The sequence below is a fragment of the Hippopotamus amphibius genome, chromosome 13 (assembly GCF_030028045.1).
Source record: "Hippopotamus amphibius kiboko isolate mHipAmp2 chromosome 13, mHipAmp2.hap2, whole genome shotgun sequence".
NCBI classification, from domain to species: domain Eukaryota; kingdom Metazoa; phylum Chordata; class Mammalia; order Artiodactyla; family Hippopotamidae; genus Hippopotamus; species Hippopotamus amphibius.
In genome coordinates, this window is record NC_080198.1 from 72,085,856 (window position 1) to 72,110,178 (window position 24,323).

Sequence of the window (24,323 nt, forward strand, 5' to 3'; positions counted from 1 at the left end):
TCATAAATAACAAATATAAGAATGAGTTAATGGTTCTGTAAATAAAGCTCTAAAATATAAACGATGGTCCATACTCAACACTCAACATTCAGAAAATGCCTATTTCCTGCCATCGAGGAAGTGTTTTCAGGGCCTTCCTGGACCAGCCTCTGCTCAGCACACACTTTGAAAAGGTCTATCAAACTACTCGCTATGCTGTGCACACAGAGTAACAGAGATGAAGGAGACATGCTTTGCCCTGGAGCAGTGAGAACTAGCATCCTTAGCATGAACACAGCTTCTCCCATTACATTTAAGAAACAGACTAACAGAAGTGTTGTTTGGTTCTTTCCAGGTATAAAAAGAACTTGAAGGTAAAAAATGAAATACCACTGAGCACCATGTGGACTGCCAACTGTACAGACAAAGTTGCTGAAGCCAACATTGGTGCCAGGAAGGCCTTTGTCCTAGGCTGGCCCACGGTGAACTTTGTGGCCACCTTCAGGTAAGACCTACAGCTTGGTCCTGTATTTGTAAGGGTTAAAAAAGGAAAACACTTAAATCTGATCGTATATCACGCCAGTGATCACCTTTTGACAGCCCATGACACTTGTATGCCTTGTACTTTCCCCAAAAACGGTTTTTATGTGCAAATACGTGCATATTGATCATAAATAGTGGGAACTACTGGAATAACTTCCTTTGGTTTTGACCAGCGGTTTTTCAATGGGCCATGTGAGCTTGGGAAGTTGCATCTTCATGTGTTCATGGTGTTCGTGTATCGGGAAGGAGGAGCATGAGAGCAAGACCCTAGGAACCCACTCCAACTTCCTGCCCCCTAATCTCAAGGGAGTATCTGTGTCTTTAAATCACTAGAATATCTTTCTTGAGCAAGTACAATTACATTTGAAAAACTGACTTTATATTCCCAAATTAATTCCCTTAAAAACAGGATTTAATTAGACACATAACATTCATCATTTCATCAAATACTAGGTCGCCTAAATTGCTGTGTACAGGTTATCTTATTTGGTGTCTGCAGAGGGGTGACAGTCTAAAACAAAGGTATGATTTCATGGAGTACAGGTCAGTTTTCCAAGACGCATCCTTAGGCTGGAGTGAGGATGGGGAATGTGGACATCCTAGGTCGACACTGCTGGGTTCCCAGGGGTCACGCAACACTTATGCCTGCCCTTCGGGAACAACCACACCTCAAGTCTCATTCTTATGCACACTGAGTGCTCATCACAGGCACTCAACACTCCTCTTTCTTGTCCCCCCCGCCCCACTCCACCAAAATCTCTGGCACCATCACAAAGACAGGACAACGAAAATGTTGCCAAGTTGTTAATTTATACTCTATTCTAGAATGCAGCTGTTGACTTCAGGAACATTTTCAAAGCTTTTTGGGAAGAAACATGTATTTGTGTCATTCTCTACATGTCTACTTTCCATGACTTACTTCTCGAAAGATTATCAGCTCCTATGGCTTAACATCTTTTCCATGTTGCAAGTGAAAGGAAGCAGTTTCAACTGGGAATATTCAAAGATTATGATAAGGGAGGGTCCAAGATTCTTGTTTTCTAGTGAGGGGGGAATGCGAAAGGCAGGTTCACACGTGTCATACTGGCTAAAAATCTGTGTAAGAACATATACAGCATGTATGACAATGCCTGGCACCTAGCGCTTTTGCCATTGGCTGTTTTGCTCTCCCGCAGACTGCCATGAGTAATTAGAAGCTGTGTCATGTACATATGTCGGTTGCGGAGATAAGTGGGCATTTCCACTTCCTGATTAAAACACGTCCTGAAATGGTGATGGAGGGGGCAGGAGCAGCGTTGCGGACAGGAAAATAAAATGTGGCAGCCCCTGGAGAACATATATATTCTGGGTATATACCCAAAGGAAATGAAAACACACATCCACACAAAAATCTATACACACATGCTCACAGAAGCATTATCCACAATAGCCAAATAAACAAGCCTAAGTGTTTATCAGCTGATGAATGTATAAACAAAATGTGGAACAGGGCCTGAGGGTGGGGGGATGGGGAGTGACTGCTTAATGGACACTGGGTTTGCTTTTGGGTGACGAAAATGCTCCAGAACCAGATAGTGGTGAGGGTTGCACGATACTGTTAATGTACTGAAGGTCACTCATGGTCAATTTTATGTTATGTGAAATTTACTACAATAAATAAAAGCTAGTAAGTGATAAGTCCACACATGAATGAGACTTAAAACATTTTCAGCTTTGGATAGTAAATGCTGCACAAACTTTAGCAGACAAACTACTACTCTTTAATAACTTAGCAGTAGGTAGACTGATCTCGATCAGAGGATCACAGTACTGAAAAACGTGTTTTCTAGAAACTAATTTAATGTATTACAATCTGCTATACGCTATACATATAAAGGAATAAAATACTGTAGGGTTTTTTCCCTAAAAAGATACTCTTGTTTCTGGGACAAGACAGTTCCATCCAAATGCCAGTTCCTAAGTATGATGTAATCTGAATAATAATGTTCTTTATACCTGAATCGCACTTCCAGCTGCAAGAACACTCTGAGGTATAATTAACCCTTCTTCAGTTCTGAAAACTGAAGCTCACAGTGGTTAAGCGACTTGCCCGTGATGACACAGCTTGCATTACACAGCTGCAATCAAGTGTTTAGATTCCAAACCAGTTTCTCTTAAGATCTACTTGCGATCGCTGTAATACTGCTTGAAAAAGAGCAGAGTCCATCCATCAAAAGCCCAGTTATGAGGAAGGTACAACTTACACATGCATACACATCGGTTAACAACTGGCTGCTGATATTTTTATCTGGAATGGCACTTGATATGTTAGTACAAGTCTTAATATGTTAGTGTAAGTATTTCATGTAATTTTTTCTCCCACTTTTTAATATTACAGTTTTTCCGAACTAAAGGAAAAATGGCGCTCTTTCCTTCAAAGGTATTTTGCATACATATCTTAAATCTTTAATCCATGATAGAAGAATACAAATCTCTTCAAGGCAGTGCCCCCAAACTTTTCTCCCTCTCTTTGGTAGGAATTGTTAGACTACCCTCTTGTGTAGATTTATCATGGCTCCTGCTGCAAATACTGTTCTCTCATTTACATGTATGTTCTGCTTATTTTTGAGGAAGTTCTGATGATCACTCTCATCTTTCCCTTTTCTCCATCCTTATGGCCGGAGCTAACATTATTCTCAAAACATATATTAAATTTCCATAAGTGCAGGTTACTGACTGTACTGAATGATTCTCAAAGCAACTGCTACTTCCTACCCTTGAACCCAGGAAGGCACTGGGCCTGCCAACCTAGGCAGGAAAGCTTTGAGGACTGGATCTGCTGCCCACATCTCACATGACAAAGGAGACCTGTTATTTTCTGGGTCATATCTTATTTTCCTGAAACATTTTTGCATATTTTCTTCCAACCCCTAATTTGATTTTGTTGAGTCTATCTACATGCTTTGAGAATAAAAAAGACTATTTAAAATATTAGCAACACAGATTGATTTGAAAATAAGCTAATAGCTAATTCGTCTACTCTGTTTTGGGTTATTACTGAATTTTATTAGGTACATCAAGTTAGCCAAAGAGAAGGACCAGCCAAAAAGCATTCCCCTCAAAATCTTCACTGAGGACATCAAGAACTGTGCCTGTGTAAGTGTTTTTAAGATCAAACAAGAAATTCCAAGTTCTTGGCTTAGCAAAATGAAACTGATAGAGATATACAGGAGAGAGAAAGAGAGAGAGAGAGAGATGGGATGGGTGGAAGGGAGGGAGAATAAAAGAGAGTGGAAAGAGAGAGGGAGTATTTAGAAAGTACTATGTGGGAACATGTATTTTCCTATAAAAATGTGTGTCTTCACACACACACACAGGGGTGAGTCAGAAATTATCTGCACTCTGGCTGTAGAATTTAACTTTCAGAAAAGACAAATACATCATTTTTCGATGTAATCTCCTCGCTTTTCAACACACTTTGTCCATCTGTCAACAAGCTTTCGTATTCCCTCATTAAAAATGTTCAAATGCACTGCTGTCTTCACTTCTTCATCAGAAGTGAATCTGGCTCCTTCTTGATGGCTAACACTTGTGTGACCTTCCTTGAACTCCTCTATGCATTCATACACACTTCGTCACAACAAAACACTTTCTCCATACTGCGCACAAAGTCTTCGATAAATATCGGCACCGGGTACACCCTCAGACCACAAAAAACAAATCACTGCATGCTGCTCTTCTTTTGTGCAGATCACAAGTGGGGCATCCATTTTTGCTTGCACTGCAGTTACAAATGAACTGATGTAACACGTTCACACCTCCACACCAGTGACTGGGGAGACAGTAGCCTTGAACAGAAAGCGCTGATAAGACAGTACAGCCAACAGAAGTTTTAATATAACCGGAGTGCGGATAATTTTTGACTCTCCCTCATAAAAAGTGAATCCTAGGCAATATGAAGCAAGAGGAATCCACGACAGCTACACTGTTTAAGCATGGAAAGAATACTGACCGTTAAGTGTCCATAATATTTCTCTGGATTCTTCTAATAACGACTTTAGTGGTTCACTGTAATAAAGTAATTTTCATAAGCAGGTATTTCCTATTGAAATTAAACATTTTTTCTTCTAATTGTTGCTACTTACATACATTGTGGTTTGGATTGTTTCCACAGTTTTCTTTTTTTCCTGTGATGTTTTTATTTGGAATAATTGCAAACTTACAGAAAAGCTACAAAAATAAAAACAGTGCAAAGAATACTCCACATACCCTTGACCTAGATTCATCTATTTATGAACACTTTGTTCCATTTACTTTATCATTTCTCCTTCCCTCTCTGTCTCTCTCTCTGTAGGTGTATGTGTCTAACTATTTTTGAGGGTCATACATACACCATGGCCCTTTATGCTTAAATACTGAGGTATCTCCTAAGAATGAGGATATTCTCTCATATAACCACCACACAGTTATGACCTTTACTAAATTTAACATTGATGTAATACTTTAATCAACCATTCATGTTCCCATTTTGTCAGCTGACCTCAGTGCTGTCCCCTTTCCAGTACAGGATCAAGGGGATGGTGTTGCTTTTAGTCATGTCAAATGCAGAAGACTTCTGAAAGGTCTTTCATTCTGAAGAATGTCAGGATCGAATTGAGCTGAAAGGGATGACACTCTGAAATTACCAGCATATTTCTACCTGATTTTGTTTCCGCTGTTGGAGGAAAAAAAAAGTCACACCATTAGCCCCAGTTATCTGTATATAATTTAATTTCTGAACGTGTACTGTAGTAGCCAAAACATTTACAGTGACAAGATATTCTGGGTACTTTTTATGACATTCTGTTCTGCTCTAGTTTACAGTAGCTCTAGATCACACAAAATAGTATTTGCAGACAGAAGAAGAGGTAGTTTAAGACAGTTATTTCCTGGCCAACAGCAAAAGCCATGCAAATATTCTGATCTGTTTCTGAGCACCAGATAAATGCAATGGTTGAGGGAGATGAGACTAGAGAGTTCTCCTGTAGCAAAGCCCACTCTTTATCTCTGCCAGCTTTGATTTGTGGCAGCGGGTTACACTCAGAATTTTTCACAGAAAATCACCTTGAAATTTTAAAAAATCAACTTTATATATAATTTACACAAAATAAACATTTCTGATGTTTTTCATTCCTGAAGATCCAAGTTTCCCTCTGGTACTACCTCATTTCATCCTGAGGAAACTGTCCTTAGCTTTTCTTGTACAGATCTGGTGCTAACAGATTTTCTTAGTTTCTTTTATCTAAAAATGTCTTTACTTTGGGAGACTTCCCTGGCAGCCAAGTGGTTAAGACGTTGCCTTCCAATGCAAGGGGTGCAGGTTCAATCCCTGGTCAGGGAGATAAGATCCCACGTGCCTCAGGGTCAAAAAAAAAAAAAACCAAAAAACATAAGACAGAAGCAATATCGTAATAAAGTCAATAAAGACCTTTTAAAAAGTCTATCTCACCTTAACTCTTGAAGGCGATTTTTGCTGGCTATAGAATTTTGTTTGCAAATGTTTTCCTCTCAGCACTTTAAAGATGTTCCATTGTCTTTTAGTCTCTGTGTTTTCTGATGAGTATTCTGTGCTCAAACATTAATCCCCTGTATGTGATTTGTCATTTTTCTTTGGCTGCTTTCAAGATTTTTTCTTTATTTTTCGTTTTTAGCAGCGTGGCGATGAAGTTTCAAAGCATGGTCTTTTTCGAATCTGCCTGTTTGGCATTTTCTGAACTTCTTGAATTTGTAAATTTATGTCTTTCACCAAGTTTGCAAAATTTTAATCATTATTACCTCATATTAATTTTCTATAAATTGTCTTCCTATTTTTTTGGAGCAGCTTCTTAATGTGATGTGTGGTAGAGCTATTATAAATACCCTATTCACGGGCAGAGTTCGGAATGGAACTGGAATCTTTAAAATTTTCCATCTCATTTCCTAGATTCATTGATTTTATTTAATTGACTCAACAGATTTCTTTTTTTTAATTAATTAATTAATTTGTTTGTTTTTGGCTGCATTGGGTCTTTGTTGCTGTGCACGAGGGCTTTCTCTAGTTGCAGCGAGAGGCGACTACTCTTCATTGCAGTGCGCGGGCTTCTCATTGTGGTGGCTTCTCGTTGCAGAGCACAGGCTCTAGGCGTGCAGGCTTCAGTAGCTGTGGCACACGGGCGGAGCAGTTGTCACTCTCGGGCTCTAGAGTGCAGCCTCAGTAGTTGTGGCACACGGGCTTGGTTGCTCCTCGGAATGAGGGATCTTCCCTGACCAGGGATCGAACCTGCGTCCCCTGCATTGTTAGTTGGATTCTTAACCACTGTGCCACCAGGGAAGTCCTCAACAGATTTCAATCATGAAAATCTTAGTAACCATGATACCTGACACAGAGAAAGTACTCACTAAATAGTAGTTTTTTTAGAAATATATTTTATAGCCAGCTCTTATTCTAATTTTACTAATTTACTTTACTATGTAATTGCAAAGCAATAAAACCATACTATAAAAACACAACTCAGGAAGAGAGAAGAGGGTCCAGATCCTTCTTTTTAAACTATCCTTCCTCTATTATAGACACAGCCTTAAGGTGCTGAAGACCAGCCCATGTGCCCTCTCAGAATTCTGTCTTTCTCTTTCTTACTTAAGCTTCTATATTTTGTGTGCCACAAATCCTTTAAGAGAAATATCTGTTTTACTGAAATGCTTTCTCCTAGCTAGCTTCATGTTATATAAAGAAATGGAAATCAACTATAATTAGGGGTTTGTGTTCTACATGCGCTTTACATTGTCATTACCTGAAAACAAGCTTTGCCTTTAGAATATGGATAATAATTTGACAATAGTTATTACTCACCTGTTTAAAACTTATTTATAGCAACTTTTCTTGCTTCTTGCAGTCTGTCACTATAACAGTAACAAATTCAGACACAGTGAATGATGTTATCAACATGTCACTTTCAAAGCTAGGAATAACTGTAAGTACCTGAAAGTTATTTTTAGTTAAAAACCAACTTTGATTTTTGAGATTCGTGTGTGTGTGTGTGTGTGTGTGTGTGTGTAATGTACCTACCATCATAAGACAGCTGATTATTACAGATATGTAAGTCATATTTTGTCCCCTAAATTTAGAAGTTGAAGGCAGCAAAGCTATATTATTAGCCTATGCATGTTATTCTTGTATTCTCATTTTAAATTTTGTGTGAGTTGAAAGTCACAGCATAATGAAATCGGGCTATAATTTTAGAGTGCTAATGAAAACATGTGCTTTTTATTGTCTATATTATATATATAGACAATAAAATCTTATAAGATTCTAAACATCTCCTCCTCTCTAGGACTGTTCTTTCTGTATCTTCATTCCTGATTCCTCTAGTCCCATCCCTATTTATCCTGATTGCCACCTGAGGACTCAATCTCAGCATCAGAAATCCTAAATGATATGTTTTGTTGTAAATTTGACATAAAGACCACCTGGCTAGACACTACATCCCCTTGATGCAGGTCCTGAGAACTAGATGGCTAATGCCACCTGTGAACTGGTAAAGAAGATAAGTTCTGAGTAAGACCATGGATCTGCGGGCATCTGTGTACACATCACTTTCATCTTGTTTTGCTTTCAAGTGTCTGTTCCTTTTTTTTTTTTTTTTTGATATTTTGATTATTTTATTTGTTAAAGCTCTTTATTGGAATATAATTGCTTTACACTCTTGTACCAGTTTTTGAGGTACACCAAAGTCAACCAGCTGTATTTATACACATATCCCCATATTCCCTCCCTCCCGCGACTCCCTCTCCTTTATGTTTTGATAGGACTGTTATGGCTTGTAAGAATTTTTTGGTGAAAGGGATGGCTATGGGGATGAGGGTGCATAGGGGAAAAGAGAGGGAGAGGGACATTCAGATGGACAGAATTGAAAAAAGCACTTGTAAAGCACGGCTCCTTATATAAAATTTATATATACAAATATGAATATATATTTATATATATATATACATAAATGCGAAAATGTCTTGCTATTGTGAAATGACATAATTAAAATATTTGTATTTAAGTTTTGTCTGACTCAGTGGTATAATATAGCCCCTTAAAAACTCAGGGCAGCCAGAATTTGATATAAGAAAGCGTTGATTCTGTAAAAATGGAATTTAATAATACATTATAAATAAAATTGAATTTATATGCACTGGGTGAAGTACCCCTCTGCATTGATTTCTAACCTACTTGATACGTATGTCCTGAATAAGAATTAAATCTTACAAGAGAGTGGTTTTAGGGATAAGGCTGGGGAGACTCATTAATGTTAGAGCTCATTTTATTTCATTTTTGTAATTTTCCTTTGCTTAAAGTGATCAATCTCACTAGACAAGAAAAAATTTCTATTTTAATGAAGAATTGGGGTTATTTGCCTATATGTGTATGCCTGATTTAAGGGATTCCAACACAGTTTTTTCAATCTTTACCTTAAAAGAAAAGATTTTTTATTAGCTTTCACTTCTTATTTGCAATACAATTTTGAGCAGGTTTAGCTGTGTGTGTGTGTGTGTGTGTGTGACTGCTTCCACTACCTGGGACCTTGCCTCCTTCATGGCAAGGCCATGGTTTTTAATCAGAAGTCAAGGGCAAGCATAGTACCTATCACCAACAACTCTATTTCAAACATTTTTTTGCTTTATCCTCTCCTGGAGGACTCTTTAATTCAGCATTTTTTATAATTTAGGCTTGTTTCAAATGGGATATCCAATATTCCTAGGCAGTGATTGTTTTCTGCATCTGACACTCTCTAGGCTACAGTCCTTGTCCCTTCTCTCCCTTGAATGGCACTCATCTACATCAGAGCCAGTGGGCTGACTTGATTCTGCCATCTACTCAAAGCCTCTTGGGCATCTGTCTCCTTTTGCTCATGGTTGCTGAGCTTATGATGCCTTTCAAGTTGTACTTTGCTCAGGAATGGTCATGGCAGAGTGTGTGGCTCTCTGCACAACATGCTTGTCTGGGCTGGGATATTCGAAGCCAAAAGCCAACATTCTCCAAGGAATCTAGAGACAGCAGAAAGCAGGACTCCTGAGATTAGACTTCTCCTCCACAGCGAAGGGGCATTACTGCGATTTTTTTTATGCCATGGGCCGCCCACAAAGTGAGGGGCTAATTGCACTGTGGTCCCATAGATCCCCACCCTTTACCAAAAAGGACAAGAATCTCAGAAGGTCCACTGGAGGCTGCGAAAGAGACAGGAGATCCTGAAATCAGCATTGTTAACTCAAAAATTGTAGCCACCCCCATGCACCACATAGCATTTATACTGGCCCAAGTTCTTTCTCTTTGGAAGTATAAAAGTGCTAAGGAAATGGGTTCTTCAAGTACCTACTGGGAAGATTTGCTGTGACACACAGTTCTTTTTGTCTCCAAGGGCTCTGAGAAAGATTACCAGCTGTGGGCCAGTTCTGGTAAGAAAGAGGCCTCATACCCACTCATCGGTAAGTGTCAGGGAAAACCTAAGATGGGGTTGATTGGGTTCAAAACTGTAACTCTAAAGTCTCAAAGTAATAGCTGATCAGTCTTGAACTTAAATACCCTTAAAAATGAAAATCTCATGCAATATTTATTCATACATTTATTAACGAATTCCAAGCACTTACTCTATCCTGAGCACTAATAACATCTCTTCATTCAGCAACTTACGGTCTAGCTGGGGAGAGAAATGGGAATTTTTCTTCTTTACTTTTTTCACTTGACAAACAGACTTGTCTTGAAAACATTGATTTACCTCCCTACGTACTTACTTACTTAGGTATGAAAGCAACACAAACTGGAATTTCTTTTTCTCATACATTACTTTTCTTTTCTTAAGCTCTTTATTGGAATATAATTGCTTCACACTGTTGTGCCAGTTTTTGCTGTACAACAAAGTGAATCAGCTGTATTTATACATATATCCCCATAGCCTCTCCCTCCTGCGACTCCTTCCCACCTTCCCTATACTTTTCATATTCCAGTCTTGAAGTCCTCTGATCCATTTCCTAACTACTAAGCAGTCTCTATTTTGTGAGACTCTTCTAAAATCCAGCCATGCCTCTGTACCCGAGTACATTTATTTAATAATCTGCTCTGTGCCCAAAACTTTTCTCAGCATCATAAAGAGAATGAGATAATCACACTCAGATTCTTCAAGTCTTCACTGACTAAACCACCTGTACTTTGCTGTTTCTCAAGCTGTTTACCAGCATTGCTCTTGAGGTTTTTGATACATAGATTCCATCTTTCCTACAATAGTTATTATATAATAGTTAGAAATAATAATAATATAATAATAGCTAAAAATAATCTAGCTTTTCTAAAGCTAGGAAAGACTTGCTTTTCTTAGATCAGCAAGTCTGTTCAGTGTGTTCAGTGAAAAAGGAGGGAATAAAACAAAGGAAAGGACAAAACCTGTAGCAGAACTTGCAATACAGTAACGGTGACAATGATTTCTGCTAGAAATCTTAGAGCATTCCCTCTTTTTTCTTTTTTTAATCTCTTCAATAATCCTGTGAGGCTTTTACTCTTTCAAGTGACCTGAAGAACGTTTTCAAGTGATCTAGAAAATCTAATCAACTGAGCTTTTTCTATGATATGTATATTCCCAGTCTCAGAAATACATGGAGTCACCAAGCACCAAGCTGAGGACAAACTCCCCTCACCTATTTCATGTGTTTTTCTTGTTTAATGTTGACATTTTTGTAAAAGTCCACCAGCAATAAGGTGAAAAAAATCGAATACTTAAATATATTTATTTTAATGAAATGCATTCATTTAAACAAAACCATGTAAATGACAATCTTTAGGCTTAGAACAGCTTCACGCACCGTGGCTGGCTCTAAGGACTCCTAAGAGCCTGGCCTTCATGATGCTACCTCAGCAGTCACCCTGAATGCATTTCCTAACCTGCTCTCAACTCACAGTTACGGATTAGCTCCTGGTTATCCTGGTGATTTGGTTGCATGTTATTGCTGTCATGGAAGCTTCTTTTGCTTTAAAGGATGGAAGTCACTGTGATTCTTGCTCTGAACAGAACGCTGACATTGCACTTATGTTAGATGAAAAGCAAAAGCAAGAGCTCCCCAAGTTACATTCAATAATAAATCAGAAACAAAAGAAAAGGAACTTTCCTTCTATTCTTAAAAAATGAAATCCACGTCACAACACAGGGTCTTTGGGCATTCTATGGAGAGGAAGCACTGTAAAGCATGAAAGAGCAAAACAAATCCCTTGGCAGGCAACTCCTGAGGATTTCTGGTGTGGTTTTCCACTCTGTAAACACTGGTTTGCACTTTGCTTCCGGGTTTCCACCACCGCGCAGCCTTGCCTCTGATCACTGCCTCGCAGGAACCCCCCCCACGGAGGGAAGGCAGCAATGGGAGGGAAACATAAAGGCAAACCACCCCGCTGCTCTGGAATAGCTCTGGCTGTTGAACTGACAAAAGGAAATGAAAAATCTGTGTGTTAAACTGACATGTGTGAGAGAACAGTGATCAGAGCAATTCTTAACGTATATAGTCCAATCATTTTAAAAATATTAAGCACCAATGTTTATTCATATATTTACTTTGCTCCTTATCAGTCTATGTGAGGGTGAGCATTTCAAAGGAAGAACGTAAGGCTTGCCTGAGATGTACAATCTAGTGAGTGTCAAGGCAGAAACTAGAAGGCCTTCAATATTCTCAGATGGAAACACAACAAAAGTCAACATTGTGCAATGCAGGGATGGATATATACATTCCAAACCAAGCAAGGTGTCTCAAAACATTCTTCTCTTTACTATTTAAACTCATTTGCTTGGGCACCTGCTTTTTGCAGGGTGTCCCCCATGACAGTGCACATCCTACTCAGAAAGTACAGCCTTCTCTACCCAGAAGCCCCAGAAGAACAGCAGCCACACCAGTGTGGGGCACTTGCTCACGGTAAGGTAGGTTTGACTGTACCCATCATATCAGCCTGAATCTATATGTAGATTTTTCTCCACATAGGGCATGAACATCCCTATGGAATTAAAATGAGCCATCTTCCAGCTACTGTGCTCCTGCAGCGGGGATCGGAGGACTCCACCTCTCCTTCTGCCCTCCAGGAGGCCTTCCCACTGCAGCAGGAGTCCCAAGAGATCCAAGGCCGGTTTATCCTGAAACCCAAGCACACAGCCAGGAACCAAGCCAGGAATCAGCAGGGGAAAGGTAAGCCCCTTCCTTTCCTGGAAGTGTCTTCCCTTGGCTCTTGTCTCTCCTGCTGTAAACAAACTCATGACATACAGCCGATTCTCCATGTGGGGTTAAGGGAACCGTATAGGCAGGCCCCAATACCCACAGAATCAAGCTCAGAGAAACACCAAAGGTCTGAAATCAAGATCCAACTCACTTCCAGGAAGGTTCTGGCTTTTGGTTTTTTGGTTTTTTTTTTTTTTTTAATTCCTCCAGGTACACATCTCCCTTCTCTGTATTCCCCAGAGCACTGCCTACATATAATTACATCTGTACACATCTGTGTGTCTTATTAGAATATGAGCTTTTTATGGCCTGGGAACACATGTTCCCCATGTTGTGTCTAGCATCTCGTGCCTTCACAGGAGGTGGTTAGATGACTGTATGGCTTAGAAAAGACTTCAAGTCTATTCTGGACTTAGGCTGAAGTGGCTCTGGGGGTTCTGGTTAGAATTGAACTCTTAATTCTACCCCCACAGCAGTCTCATTTCCACGTTTGCTTCAGACCCAGGTTGCGATTGGAACTGAACGTTTATGGCTGGGGTTTTTAAAAATCTTCCCTCTTGCAATTTTCTCCCCCTACCATTCCAATATTGTCCCACTGATATTTCTTTCTCTGAATAAAATGTTCATAATTAATCTGGGAAGTACTGGGGCCAGAATAGAATTCCTACTTAAAGTATTTTTATTGTTATGATTGTTATTCTGTAAGCAAAAAGTTTCAAAAATTATATATTTTTTTAATATTCAAACCCTAATCTGAGCATCAGGAAACACTAAACTACATCTTGCCAAGACTGTGTAAGAAAGATGAGGTTGTAAGGTTAGCTTGTTTACTAGTCTCCATATTTTTCATGGCTATAGCATATATTTTGATTGGTCACAGAGGCAACATGAACTTTAATGTACATTATGAGAGGTCCAACTAAGCCTGAAAGTATCTTTGAGAAAGTATAGGACTCAAGGTCTATTTTGCTTTCTGTCTATGCTCATAGAGTAGCTGGATATATAGCTTTATAGCAAGGGATAGAGCACTCTTCTTAGGAGTATTCTTATTAAAGCTGAACAGTGAATGAATACAGTTGGAATACATGAGTACATTTGGATAGCTTTAAAAATAATACAGTCAGGTTAAGAATAGGGAAACCAGGTTGCATAAAACAACTCAACCTATCTAAACATGTATCTTAAACTTCTGTACATGTTAAGGTAGAAAAATCTCCTCCTGGATTTAAGAATGTATTTGCTTTCTTCATTCTCTCCTTTTAAAATGATGGAGGTATACATGCCAGGGCAGGAAGAGCCTAAGGTGGACTGGTGGCATTCGTTCATGACTGCACATCTGCAGGCTGCAAAATCAACTGAAGAATGGGGGTGGGGTCTGCTTTGCAGGGAGGAGACTGATGTCTAGGCTGCCTTAGGCTCTCTGAGGGGGGGGAAATTACCTCTGCTAAGGCTGCTATGAGCCATGTCTTGTGTTGAGTAGTACATTACATTATGTAGTTCAATGAAGTGTAGGTAGCATCATTTATGTTAAATTTGAGCAAACCAAAGCTCAAAGAGTTTAAAGTAACTTATCCAACTAGCTGGCAGAACAGGAGCCTTCTGGTTCTCTCATCCAGAACCAGAAGTGTTCCGTCCACATGAGTGGACATGGTGATGCAGTCACTATGTCTCAGGAAAGCCAAGTGGATGGGCGTTTAAGGATATTTGGTAAAATGTTGCTCATCTGTTTATTTTCCTACAACTTGGCACCTCTGTTGACTTTTTTCGTTGGTTATTTCAGCAGGTTTTTTAAGTAAATGTTAAACAGGTTACTTAAGCAAATATCCAGAAAATACTCACAGTTAGGCAGTAGAAATTTTGAACTCAGCTTTTCATTGATGATCACTTTTTCTTTAAAAGCCTGTCTTCAGCTTTCCTTTGACAGGGGCCTGGGTAGCTGGGTAGGGTGTTACAGGAAGATGGCCACCTGGCATCTTACCATATAGCCAGCATTTAATGACTACTTCCCAAGGACCCTGACTGCAGAAAGTCATCTATAGAGCTGCCAGAGGGTTGTGGCCACCCAGAAGAGAGGTCCAGAAGCTGGCTGAGAAGTGGGGTCAGGCAGGATGTGTCATGACAGGCAGATCCTTTTGACGGGAGAAAGTTGACCATGGTTGGGTACTCAGCCAAACAGGAAATCTAAGAGTGGGAAGAAACCTACTACAAAAGTAAATGATTACCAAACTCTGCTTGATTTGAATACCAAATCTTTTTGGCTTTTAAAATGAGATCTGACACCTGAATCCACTGATAACACTTAACATCAGGAAATTTGTATAATAGAGGTTAAGTGCCTCAGGACACAGTTAAGAGGCAGTAGATAGCACTGTCTGGGGAATACTGTCACTGGGAGAATCAGTCCTGAGTCTAATCAAGCCTCTAAGTTTAAATACTGGGTTGCAGGATACGTTGAAGAAGAATACATGAACACCACAAGGATGCAAGTAGCCAATTTCAGAATGTGGGAAATTCTGTACAACAAATGACTCAGTTTTGCTCTCTTCCGGCCACTGCAATGAATATGCTGTAAAATGTAAACCGTGGAAATCAGGTTAAATAAACTACACTGCTATTCGTAATAATCTCACTTCTTCCTTAGATGCAGGCCAAAAGACAGTCAAGAAGAGTTCTGCCAAAAACTGGGCCTTCTGGCGGAGCTTCAGGACTCGCCGGGACAGCCAGGGCCCAGCCCCACCGCCCACAAAGCCAAAACCGCTCTTCGGAGTTTCTCTGGAGGACGTGTGCGATGATGACAGCCTGCCCACCCCAATCCGAGTAGGTCTCATTTTGGGCTTCTGCAGCCCTCCTGAGGAGGGGAGCTCTGAGAGATCACGTGTTCTCATCCAAATCCACCCTCAAATGGAGACGTCATTAGACAGCCCCTGGCTCTGACTGAGAAGTTTTGTTAACACTATTTCAAAGAATAGGATCTGATTTAGGGAGCGCAGAGTCATAAGGCAAATGCAACAAGGAAAAGATGTTCTTGGCCATTCCACTGGTTTCAGCAAAGACCCACCTGCACCTGGTCAGATCAACTGTAACGGGCTCTGTGCATATGAATCTCTGAAAACCCACCTCATCCTCATATCCTCATCTCCTTCCTTGAACTCCATACAAGTCTCAAGTCTCCTTCAGCTGAGTCTACTCCACCTTACCACTCAAAACATCTCACAGAGATTTCATTTGTAATTCACATGCTTAAGCATAAAGATATCCTCTGGCAAATACGAATCATTTAATCCTGACAGAATGTGTCCAATGAAAGTCACAGAGTTTGGCCTCTGTTATCTCAAAGTAGTGTATTGAATTGTCAGTGTTAACATCTGTTCACGGTCCACTATCCCTCCAAGCACTGTCCTAGATGCAGGGATTCTTACGCTATCTATGAAGAAATGTATCACACTATTAATAGGTACATGCTAGCTCCTACCCCAGTCCTTGCACCTTTCACAGCAAATTTGGGGCTAACTATGATAATTACCATCCCCACTTCATAAATGAAAAATAAAAAAGCCTCAATAAAGTATGTGCTGTGCCCATAGTCACACAGCAGATGAGTAGCATAACAGAGTTCAGAGTGCTTGGATTACCTGACTCCAACATCTGTTATCTCTCTACCCTGTAAGTACAGGACCTGAAGACACAGCAAAAGGAAATGAAAGACTGATGGGAAGGGAATGTGATCAGAGAAGGAGGAGAAGGGTTTTGAGCCTGTTTTAAAGAGAGGGGAGGAAATACCGGAAGTAGAAATGGGGTGTACAGTCACGGAAAAAAGAAAAAACAAATGGGAAATGAGTATGGAAAAAGATTTCTACACTTAGGAAGGAGCATCTATATTAGGTAATACTGAGAAAGGAACAGTGGAGGAGGAGAGGATGATTCTACTAACACCTCAAAGCAGAGAAGTTTGACTTAGTGTAAATTTACTAAAAAGGAAAATCTGATTAAGCAAGTGTGTCAAATGTTTCAGTGTATGAATGTAAAATGGATTGTTGGGTAGAAAATATATTTAGAGACACTGAAAAAAAATTTCAAATTGACTCCAGTCCTTGCAGCTCTAGCACTGTACCCTCATACACCTCAGCTCTGTCAAAGAGGGGGCAAGCTTGTGCTCTGAGCTTGTAGATATGAAATGCTGCACAGTTTTCTTTTTGTTTCTCTATAGGATATACTTTACTTTATCAATCAAAAAGGGCCACTCACAGAAGGCATCTTCAGAAAACCAGGCAGTATAAAATCATGCAGAGCCCTACAGGAGAAGATAAACTCTGGGGACAAAGTGAACTTGGATGAGGAATCTGTTCTTGTGGCAGCGTCCGTCTTCAAGGTAGGGTAATTTCTAGCATTATCCACACAGAGTAACTCTGAAGCTATATGACTGGTCCTGCATCATGACTGCCCAAGAACCCTAACAGGCGTAATAGAAAAACACTTCACTCACCTCACCGGTTAGAATGGGGATCATCAGAAAATCTAAAAACAGTAGATGGTGGAGAGGGTGTGGAGAGAAGGGAATGCTCTTGAACTGTGGTGGGAATGTAAATTAATACAGCCACTATGGAGAACAGTTGGGAGGTTCCTTGCAAAACTAAAACTAGAGTTCCATATGACCCAGCAATCCCACTACTGGGCATATACCCAGAGGGCACCATAATTCAAAAAGACACATGCACTCCAATGTTCACTGCAGCACTATTTTCAATAGCCAGGACATGGAAGCAACCTAAATGTCCATCAACAGATGAATGGATAAAAAAGATGTGGTACATAGATACAGTGGACTATTACGCAGCTGTAAAAAGCAACAAAACGGGGACATTTGTAGAGACATGGATGGACCTAGAGACTGTCATACAGAGTGAAATGAGTCAGAAAGAGAAAAACAAATATCGTATATTAACATATATATGCGGAATATAGAAAAATGGTACAAATCAACCGGTTTGCAAGGCAAAAATAGAGACACAGATGTAGAGAACAAACATATGGACACCAAGTGGGGAGGGTTGGGGGGAATGAACTGGGAGATTGGGATTGCCATATATACATTGCTAAGAAAAAAAATACCAAATTGTACACTCTAAATATATGCAGTTTATTGTATGTTAACTATGTCTCAATAAAAGTTCTTAAAGAAAACTTCACCAAGTCAGAATTGGAGGAAGCTACTTTGGGTGTTAAAAGCCCCACATGTTAGATATACTTTCCTTTTTTCATCACACAACACCCTCCCCCATTTACTCCTGAACACTCTATGCAAAAGAATAAAAATAATAAATTTCAAAACACACACTTATACACACAGAGTGTTTACCAAAACAAGCTTCCTGCTTGTAATGACTTCCTCGCCACTAATGAAGGCAAAGTTCATAGTAAAGAAAATTCATATTAAGCTTTTGGAAACAGTTACAGAAGTTTACCACAGTAAGTAAACATTTGCCTTACCATAAATCAAAAAATGCTCAGTGAGGCCACTGAAATCGCTGACCATTTCATCTTCCTTCCCCTGTCTCTCAATGCCTTTTACTTTAAAGTTAGTGTAGGGATGACTCCACCCTTTGTTCCTCCTTTTTCCTCCTTGTACCACCTTTGGCATCCTTTGTTAATACTTGTTATGTTTAACCCACCACCTGCGGTTATAGTTACATGGTAACCAGCTCCTACCCACGTGCCTTTTCCTATAAATCTGACTTTTAAAGTGGGTGCAGCAGTCAAAATCAGTTTGGAATTCTGAAAATTCAATAGATTCATACAAAAATAGATTGAGTTTGAAATGATACAGCTGAATTACAAGTGTCTAGTTACATTCTACTTGTTAGTAGCTCTGAACAAAAATATGTTAATGTAGTAAACAGGTTATTAAAATTATCTTAGGAACTCAGTAACATGTGGTCTTTCCCTGTCCCCTATTACTGTTCGGTCATAATTCAATTATATGATAAAGAGCGACAGTTTAGAAATGACTTAGAGTTGACTGCTACTACACTCGCACCATAATAATACACACTAGGTAGGCAAACAGCAAGCTAAGTGTTGCCCTCTGTAAGGTACACACATGGAACTGACTTGATTTTCTAGCAAGAGTTAGTAGGCTCTTACCTATTTCCGTGTTATAAGCACAGACTAGCAAGAGGGTGGCTATTCATGGGTACGGTTCTTAGACATTCCCAAAGTTTTCTCTTCCTAAAGTTGACGGACCTTGGTGGAGGATCAGACTTTGCAACCTTGACCTTGATGATACCACGTGTCAAACTAACCAGAGAGTTGGCCTCAATCAGAAATGAATGTATCATGCGTACCGCACCGAGTTTGCCATTAAACTTTCTGTAAACAGAGGTCCAACAGCAAATACCCTTGGCATATTCTGCATGGGTCATGTTCTGGCTTAATGACACTCAGCCCCACCAGTGGGCTCTGCAGCACAGGGTCCAGGAAAGAGAGGAGACACACACTCCAAGTGCATGCAGTTTGGTACACATGAGGCAAAGGCCCTGCTGCACCCTCCCAGACTCCCAGAACCAGCCAAAGCTGGAGTGCTGCGTCTCTCCAAAGACACTGGGGTCACTCCGTAGGAAACAGTGAAGAACTTAAAGACCGTGAGTGGGTATTGTATACCAATAACACAGTGAAGGTTTGAGAGAACTGAGACTTTGTCCATTGTCTTCACTGCTCTATCCCCAGTACTCAGCAGAGTGTCTGGCACAAAGAGTAGCTCAATAAGTATCAGAACAAGTGGACAGTTACTGGATTATAATCATGATAGTTGCCTAGAAGCACTTCCTGGACAAACTACTACTAAGAGAAGTCGGGCTATATATTAAGATCAGTGGAAGCAAGGTGTGCCTTTGAAACTAGCAAGGCAATGCAATAATTTCCCCTCAGTCTTGCACAGAAGATTACAACTTCATAAATTTTAATGGACCCAATTCTATGATATTAAGACTTGTTCCTCAGCCCTCTAAAGGGACAAATTTTCCAGGCCTCCACTTGGCAAACTTACATTTGCATATCACTAGCCTGATACTCAGAGGCCTGAAGCTGCTATATATCTAAATTTTTAATTTCCTTTTTTTAGGAGGATGTGTTCCATTCAAGGAGGTGTAAGAGGTAACATGTAGTTACCCACTGGGGATTTTGATATATTTCAACACCTGCTGCTTAGAAGTCTGCAGAACAAACTTTTATATAGTTATAAAAAAAAGGAAGACTGAAACTATTATTAGAGTAGTTTTTTCCCAAGGAGCACACATACCTCAAGTCAGAAAGCCCAGTTCTCTCTTAAGATGCAAGAGCATGTGGGAGTGTGTTTTTTGGTTATTTTTTTGTTTCAGAACTTCTCTTGCTTGAATTAAGAGCAAGCACTGTGTCTAAAGTAAACAAGCAAAATGGGTATGTGCATTTCTTTTCAAAAAACTAATACGATTTAGGATGAGCTATCACCAGACCTTGTCAGTTTGTGCTACTGTGCTAACATGTACACAAAGAGTAAGTTCCAGGTGATAGAAGGGGCTTTAGCTTCACTCTCTCTACAGCCCAGACTCTACTTTTATGCTTCTAATTTCAGTTGCAGAAAATCCAAGCAATGCTTCTGGATGTGCAAGTCTATGGAGAATCAGAGCCAAGCTCTGTGTGGATCACAGTTTGTGTAGTTGTGAAGGAAATGGGCACTGAACTCAATTTTTCAACTAAATGTTTTCTCCGTAATTTCTCCAACATATTTAACTTAAGATTAATATATATTTTTTTTACCCACGTAAGGATTTTCTTCGAAATATCCAAGGAAGTATATTTTCGGCCAGTCTCTATGATAAATGGCTTGGTGTTATTGACCAGGGGAACGAGGAGGAGAAAATAGCTGCAGCCCAGAGGTAATGATGCAATAATTACTCAACCCTGTTCACACCTCAAAAATGCAACCAACATACTCTCAGGAAAATCTTAGCTTATAGTTTACAGCTTTGTCCACTAAAATAATGACCAATGTCAAAGGGTTCCACTTAACCATGGCAGCCAGTATAAAAAATAGACACATGCCTTACTGCTGATATTGAATTCGTGTTTTTCTCCTAATCTTATTAATATGGAATCCTTGACCCTTTTATACCTTCTAAATACATGAAACTGCTGGAGATGAAATCCACTGGTCTAAAAAGAGATGCTAAAGGACCAATCTGCCAGGGGTATATGATTTTAACTTTGTCAAACACATAACTAACCAGAGGCGTTCTTATCTGGATCAGGAATTAAATTCAATGAAACATTTTTGTATGCATTCACGCCTGCAACTCTGTGAGAGTGGAATGTGTACATAGTATACAAAGAAGTCCTCTATTTTCTGTCTTTGTATTTCCACTTCCTAAGCAAAATGACTTGTTTTATTTAGAAGTGCATTCTTCTGCCTTTAGTCTTTTAGGCCAGCTGCCAAGAGCTAATGTAGTTCTCTTGCAATACCTTTTTGGAGTGTTACGCAACATTGAGCAGAATTCCTCATCCAATCAGATGACAGCTCACAATTTATCAGTGTGTATAGCCCCAAGCATTCTTTGCCCACCTCGTTCTGGCAGCTCAGCATTAGAAAACGACTTCAGAAAAAAGGTAATAAGATCTCTCATTTTTATGCCTTATGGGAAGGGGTCCCCGCTTCGAACCTGAAGTTTGTGGTATTAACTCTGATGGACCAGTTTTTTAAAGTGCACATTTTAATTACACTCCCCTGGAGTGGCAGAGTCCTTCTCTGGTGGGATATGGGAAGGTGGGCTATTAAGCGGGAAGCTGAGAGCAGTTGAGTCACTTCTCCTTTTCCATCTAGGAGACCCAAACAATAGAAAGATGAGAGTAGGATGATATGATAGAAAAGAATCTGGGCTTTGAAGTCTGAGAGCCAAGGTTCAACTCTCAGCCTAATCACTGAAGGATGTGTAAACTTGGGCAAAGTTTCCAAGCCATGGTTTCATCAGTACATAGTGATGCCAACACCTTGCGGCTCCAGTCACTGCTGGCACATCCTAGGTGGCTCGGGCAACGTGAGCACCTGTGGCGCCACACATGCTGGCCTCCCGCTGGCTCGTTCAGAAAAATACTTGGCTGCTATTTCACCTCCACTACAGGATGAAGAAACTAGTAAAAGATTTCAGAACATCCTAACAGAGCCACAACATGCCTAATAGGATCACAGCTCTTCCCCCAAGCTTACCCAGAGCAAGCATGAGGCAAGGCAATGCAGTTAGACAAGCAGACATGTTTTCTCTCCAGCTGCTTCCTTCTTTCACAAAAAACCACTGAAATCTCTGCTTCCCATATTTCAGATATTTCTTAACTGAAGTAAACCACACAAGTTTTTCTGTATTGGATACTTTATAAATTTTAATAAGATGTTATATATAAATTATATCTCAATAAAACTGGAAAAATTTTTAAATAAAAATAAATAAAATTTAATAAGAGAATATACACCTTGGCCCCAAACATTCTATGTGGGTTACTTGAAAATTATCCTAGTATTAAAGACATAACCATCATTACAAAAATGTTCGCTATTTAAACTAGCCCACAAATTATAACTTTAGCCCACTGATTGAAAGAATTTTAAAATCTGTGCCCAAAGTCCTCTTGAAAGTATTGGTTATTTCTTAGAGAAAACTGGTTTATAAATATGTATGTGTGTGTATATATATATATATATTTTTTTTTAATCAAGTCTGAATTTCTCTCAGGATTATTTTGCTTTTTTGTTAGAGCCAAGATTCATATATGAAGTGTGATTTACCACTATGCCATATGTAAAATAATACCTTGTTTTTGGCCCTTTTGTGTAACAGATTTCTTTTGTACAATTTCTCATTGAAAACTGCCTCAAGATATTTGGAGAAGATATCACTTCCCTCTTTGAAGAGAGCTCAATGAGTTGTGATAGTAGTGATATCACTGATAGCCGTGAGAAGGCTGCAGGTACTGTGAATAATTTAACTGGCCTTGATGAGAAAGACAGCAAGGCTGCCAGGGGTCACGGCAGATCCTTAGACTGTGCTGTGCTGGAGCCTAAAGCACATCCCAAGGGCAACGATTTCCATGTGCTCCAGGTCAGATGAGGTTTCACACTGTTGTGAGAGCAAAGAAAGGATGAGACAGATCTAACTGCAAGAAGTTGCAAGCACAGCATTAGGAGACATCACGGTATAATACAGCATTTGGTTTTTCAAACAAAACTTTAAATGGGACTGATATATGTATCACATGTGCTCTGGTTGAAACCAGAGTGAGAGGCCCAGAGCACTGCTTGGTTTATTCCCCTCTCTCTCCTTTTTCTGGTCAGTGGTTCCTGACGTACCACAGGTACCCCGTGTCTTTGAAATAGGTTGAAAAGAACCAGCATCACTGAGAGAAAAAGGACTTGACTTCACGTCAAACAGCCTTTCCAGACTATAACCTCATGTGCCTCTATTTACCAGCTGCGTTAACTTCAGCCAGTTATTCTAGCTCAGTTTCAGTTTCTTCGTCTCTAAAATGTGAATAAAAATAATGTCTAAATCTTAGGATTATTGAAAAGATTAAATGAAACAATGGATGTAAAATAAATTTGTAAAAAAGCAATTAATGGGGCCAGTAGACGTTTCCGTGAGATCAGAGCTAGTTCTAACTGAGCCTAGCTAATCACAGCTAACGGATAGCAGTCCATTTTATGCGGCAGCATTTAGATTCAGAACCTGAGGACATGTGTCATGCGTTCCTTCATATTTTTCACATTTCTTGGTTTTATGACATTTACCTCACTGCTTTGAGGAAACCGTTAGGAAAAGCCATTTAATCAGGCATTGAGATGAGCCTAATATCTGAGAAGATGCTTATACTTAGATAACTGTTTGTTTTTCATTTCATCAGTGACAACAGAACAACCTCTTGAATCCAAGCCAGTGAGAGAGACAGTGATTTACAAAAAGGCACAACTGCAGGATGATGCCAAGACCCCGCCTAGCATGGGTCCACCCAGCGACGTGTCTACAACTTTCTAAGTCCCCGAAGGTTATAATCTCCATAATCACACTTGACCCTTCCTTTTCCTCTCTTTAGCCACCTGTCTACAATTTGCAAAGTCACTGAAGATTAGAATTCCCCATAATCACACCTGACCCTTCCTTTTTGTGTATTTCCTATAATACCTCATTTGAATTTTATTAAAGGCTTTTTCTGCATCTATTGAGATGATCATATGGTTTTTATCCCTCAGCTTGTCAATATGTATCACATTGATTGATTTGCGTATCGTGAAGAATCCTTGCATTCCAGGGTATTCATGGAATACTTGCATTCATGGTATATGATCTTTTTAATGTGCTCTTGGATTCTGTTTGCTCGTATTTTTTTGAGGATTTTTACATCTATATTCATCAGTGATATTGGCCTGAAATTTTCTTTTTTGGGTGACATCTTTTTCTGGTGTTGGTATCAGGGTGATGGTGGCCTCGTAGAATGAGTTTGGGAGTGTTCCTCCTTCTACTATATTCTGGAAGAGTTTGAGAAGCATAGGTGTTAGC

General features: G+C 39.6%; 1 protein-coding gene across 1 annotated transcript; it reads left to right on the top strand.

Annotated features, from left to right (window-relative positions):
• The first annotated feature begins 380 nt into the window (after nt 1-380).
• LOC130834493 (rho GTPase-activating protein 20-like) lies at nt 381-23,973 on the top strand. Its single transcript, XM_057704637.1, has 9 exons — nt 381-484; nt 6,192-6,267; nt 9,924-9,990; nt 15,392-15,567; nt 16,958-17,119; nt 20,551-20,660; nt 21,198-21,387; nt 22,611-22,740; nt 23,671-23,973. Exons 1-9 carry the CDS (start codon nt 381-383, stop codon nt 23,799-23,801), a joined length of 1,146 nt encoding a protein of 381 aa, XP_057560620.1. The 3' UTR covers nt 23,802-23,973.
• Nucleotides 23,974-24,323: the final 350 nt, after the last annotated feature.

What these genes read in the sequence shown, in the direction of transcription:
- LOC130834493 (XM_057704637.1), top strand. Translation starts at nt 381, where the DNA reads ATGTGGACTGCCAACTGTACAGACAAAGTTGCTGAAGCCAACATTGGT. An exon ending in AACTTTGTGGCCACCTTCAG is followed by an intron (nt 485 to 6,191) that starts GTAAGACCTACA and finishes TTTCGTTTTTAG; the next exon opens with CAGCGTGGCGATGAAGTTTC. An exon ending in AAAATAGCTGCAGCCCAGAG is followed by an intron (nt 20,661 to 21,197) that starts GTAATGATGCAA and finishes TTCTGCCTTTAG; the next exon opens with TCTTTTAGGCCAGCTGCCAA.